This window comes from Populus euphratica, unplaced genomic scaffold (genome assembly GCF_000495115.2).
Source record: "Populus euphratica unplaced genomic scaffold, PopEup_1.0 scaffold485.1, whole genome shotgun sequence".
Lineage (NCBI taxonomy): Eukaryota > Viridiplantae > Streptophyta > Magnoliopsida > Malpighiales > Salicaceae > Populus > Populus euphratica.
Window position 1 is genome coordinate 100,514 of NW_011500364.1, and position 4,137 is coordinate 104,650.

At 37.4% G+C, this 4,137-nt stretch overlaps 1 protein-coding gene across 1 annotated transcript; it reads right to left on the bottom strand.

Moving 5' to 3' along the window:
* Positions 1 to 572: 572 nt before the first annotated feature.
* Positions 573 to 3,621, bottom strand: WOX1 (WUSCHEL related homeobox 1). The gene is made up of 4 exons (XM_011010505.1): positions 2,817 to 3,621; positions 2,384 to 2,707; positions 2,047 to 2,123; positions 573 to 1,325 (listed from the first exon to the last, which is right to left on the bottom strand). The coding sequence occupies exons 1-4, from the start codon at positions 3,004 to 3,006 to the stop codon at positions 789 to 791; spliced, it is 1,128 nt and encodes a 375-aa protein (XP_011008807.1). The 5' UTR covers positions 3,007 to 3,621; the 3' UTR covers positions 573 to 788.
* Between the last annotated feature and the right edge of the window lie 516 nt (positions 3,622 to 4,137).

Sequence of the window (4,137 nt, forward strand, 5' to 3'; positions counted from 1 at the left end):
ATGGTAATAATCCAAAGTTTTGGATTTACCAATTACTTATTGGTTTGTTTCTAGCTGTCTTTTTCATTTTTATTTTACGAGGCAAGCGAAGGTGCTGATCCTTCGTCATCCTCATTAATTGTTGGTTTCCCTCACATCGCATTATTAATATATGCTACTTAAATTAATACGATATATCATGTTAGATTCTAATTATGTAACAAAAGAACAAAAGACCTCTCCAAACTAAATTTCTAGTCATTTCAACATCAGTGCTGGCTTTCCTGTCTAGCTCTCATTTTTGGCTCATCTTCAGCATCGAAGTGTTTCATATTCAATTCCCATTTGAGATCCATTCCTAATCTCAACGTCAAACTTTCACATCCAATTACATCTTTTGATCTCTTCATTGGACATCTCAAGTTTCCCTATCCTTTCCTTCTCTCAAGCATCCCCCATGCACATGATTTCAGTTACTTAAACAAGGCCTAGCTTGCTAGCTAGCTAGCTATCCTGTCAACATTGACCAGCTCTCTGTAACTTTCTCTTAAATGATGTTTCTTCATGGATTCAACTAACATGGTCCAAATGCATTTTAAGGAAATCCCTCCCTTTTCATTCTCCATGGACCGTTGCACTAATGCCATGAAATGTAACATCTTGATCTCAAAACAAAAAACAGTACTTCCCATTTTCCAACAAAATTACAATGTCCAAACCCCCCAACACAAGCCCATCATGTTACATACATGGCAAAGTACTCATAAAATGAAACAAAAGAAGAAGAGTCTTGCTTTGGATGGTCATCATTAGTGCTTCAGTGGAAGGAACTCAAAGAACTGGCAAGGAGCGTAGTTATTAGCATTCAAAGCTTCAGCTGCAGAAACTGATACCTCATGACTCTCTCTCTCGTTAATGCTTTCGATATTATTGTTGCCGTCACCGCCACTACGAAGAGGAAACAGTTGAAGGGTTTGAGATTCCCCAGTACCACCTCTGGGTTCATCTCCGTCATTGATGACACTGCTATTGAACTGGTTAATAAGGGCTCCATGATGCCCATTTTCCCTGTAAGGTGCCATAAAGACGTTGAGGTCATGGGCCTTAATGAGCTTCGCTGCTGCTGCTCCTTGTTTTGACATAGTTGTAGTGCTACTAGTACTAGAGATAGTGTTTATTTGGTGGGTGGGAGATGGACAAGACAACTGCATCATCTCCCACGTGGCATTCCTTTCTATAAAGTTCCTTCTATGCTGTAATTCTCCTTCATCGAGTTGCATCCATCCATCTGGTCTACAGTACTCTGCCATTGCTCCTTTTGTTGCCCTTGATATTGAAACAGATTCCTGAAATTTAATGAAGACCATGCAAAACATGATTTTTCCTGCTATTGTCTTATTCAAAAAAGAATTTAATAGTGCCAAAAAACTCTATGATCCTTGTGCTGTTTACATATGAATCTCTACTACTATCTAACTGTATTCAAGTAATAATGGGGTCACGGTTTGTATACGAGTTATTTCTGAATAATAACAACAAAAATCAAAACTATTGAAGAGTGTAAGAAGCCAAATTGCTTCTACTGCTAGGGTTGGCACGCATTTTGTCTTTTCACTATCAAGGTGCCCAGATATTCCATGGAATAAAAAAAGGAAAAGAAAGGGTGCCCAAAGAACTGGCCTTCACAATGCCATGAATGCATAATAAGCACAAGACCCAAAAAACCCAGCTAGTTTCACAACTGCAGCCCCGACAGAAAGGAAGGAATGCAGCTTTTAAACCCTTTTCATTTCCCAACAAACAAAGTTTTTGTTGTTTCTTCAATTCCATATCTCCCTAATACATAAGCTTCTTCTTTAAACTCTATAAACCTAAAACCAAAGGAAAATGCACTTCTAATCATAACAACATTATTAAAACTGCTTAATTAATGTTTGTGTTATGTTCCTTTTTAGGGATTAAAGTAAAGGTATTGTACCAAATTTTCTCTCTTTTTAAGAAAAAAGGAGCCTTCCTTGATCCATTAAGAAAGAGAAAGGAAGGTTATAGTAAGTAAAAAGAATAGACCTCTGATAGTGTACTGCAGTTTGTAGAGGGAGCCCAGTTCTTGGTTTGTTCACCTTCATAACCTGTCCTACTTGCCTCTGTAGACAAAAAGAAAAACAAAAAGATTACGCAACTTTACACCTCTCTCTAAACCAACAATTGCAATACTAAAAAGCAAGGCATACATGCTATCAGGCTTCTCTAACTAACAACAAAATGAAATTCACAAAAAGCCGTACATATCAAACATTTCTATCTTTTTCATTCCCAGGATTGGAAATAACTCTAAAAGGTATTGTTGATACTCTAATATTGAAGGGTTTTTTCTTTCTTCTTTCTTTCTTTCTTTCTTTCTTACCTGATTCTTTCCTTTCAAAGATTTCAATACCATGTCCATTTTGCTGGTGAACATCAAAAGAATCAGATTCCATTTGACGTCGACGCTTTTGCCTTTCTCTAGCCTTGTGGTTTTGAAACCAGTAAAACACATTCTTTCCTTCAATCCTTCCATATCTACGAAGCTGTGCGGTTATGTCTTGAATTTGGTCAGTTGACGGTGTTCTAGTCCCTCTTCGATACAAATCTTCAAGGGTCCTTAACTGCTCCGGTGTTGGATTCCATCTTGAGCTCATTACAACTGGCTGTGTGTTGAATTCTCTTTTGTTTTGATCAGCCATACTTGCTACAAAAGCAAACATGAAGGAACATAATTTATTTACATTTTATTAGTAACTCACACCAGAATAGACAGACAGACAGGGAGAGAGAGAAAAGAAAAGAAAGATGCATACCCAGATGATACTGATTGAGTGCAAAGAAATCGGTGTTATGAAGGCGACTGCCAAGGCAAGGAGGACTAGAGGCAGTTGGAGTGTTGTTTGTAGAGGTTATTGGCCTTGGAACTAGTGGCCTAAGCTTCCTGCCATTGAAAGAATCTGATATGTTGAATTCACCACCATCATTATAACCCATCATCCACATTTTCGTATAAACAAGCTTGAAGGACAAATAAGAGAAGGGTTAAAGAGAACAGAATGGAAAGTTTTAGCGACAGAACTGGATATATAGTGAAACCAGAAGAAGAGGAGTACTAAAGTAGATTCTTTTGTAGATCCCTCCCACTCCTTTTTTCCCTCACAGGGAAATGTGTGTTGAAATAATTGGGCTGAAAAAAATGGTCTTTGTTTAGCAGGAACAGGAAAGGAGCATGCAAGTGAATAGTATGGAGCTAGCTAGAAGGTGACTCAAAAAATGTTGCCCCTACCTTTACAACATAGGTAATAGATGTTATTCATTTATAGTAAAAGGTGTTGCCCTAGTTGAAAGTGTTGGGGGTATATACGCTGCTGAGCAAGAAATATAGTGAAGTAGTGATTAGTTTCTTTTATTTTTTTTAATTTAAAATGGGTTAATATTGAAGCAGAATTTGAGTTTCCGGACTTTAAAGAGATGTGGATTGATCACTACAAATCTACAACTACAAAGAGATAGGCAAAGAAATGGGTGTTATATGTGTTGGTTTATTATGGAACAAAAACAAAAATGAGAGCAAGACATGAAGTTGACTAGGCTGTATCTTAGCTAGAGTAAGAAATAGAAAGACAAGTCTTGTGTTTTTTCAAGCGTGAGAAAGTATACTATGCTCTAGTATTAGTAGTAATAGGAGAGGACAAAAGCACAAAAAAAAAAAAGTTGAGAGAGAGAGAGAAAGAAGATGAGTAAGGGAAGCGTGGAATTCTGGGAGGATTATCGGGAGTAGCAAATGAAAAACGACGTGACGATCATGAGGGTTATCATATGCCTCATCACCCTTCCTTTACCTCTCATTTATTGTTCTCCTTCTGTCTCGTGCCTTTCACACTTGCTCTAAATCCGAACTGCTCCTCTCCTCCCCCTGCCTCCCTCGACCTTTTCTTTGTCTACATTTTCTCTCTTAACCTAGCAACCCTTTATGATCTCTCTCTTCTTTTCCTTCTCTCTCTTTTTCTACATATATTAATTTATGCCTTTTGTACAATTTGAAATAGGAACATTTATGTATATATAGATCGTGAATTGTCTCTTATTTTGTACATTTTTGCTCTCGATCCCCTCAAATATTTTTCACCACAT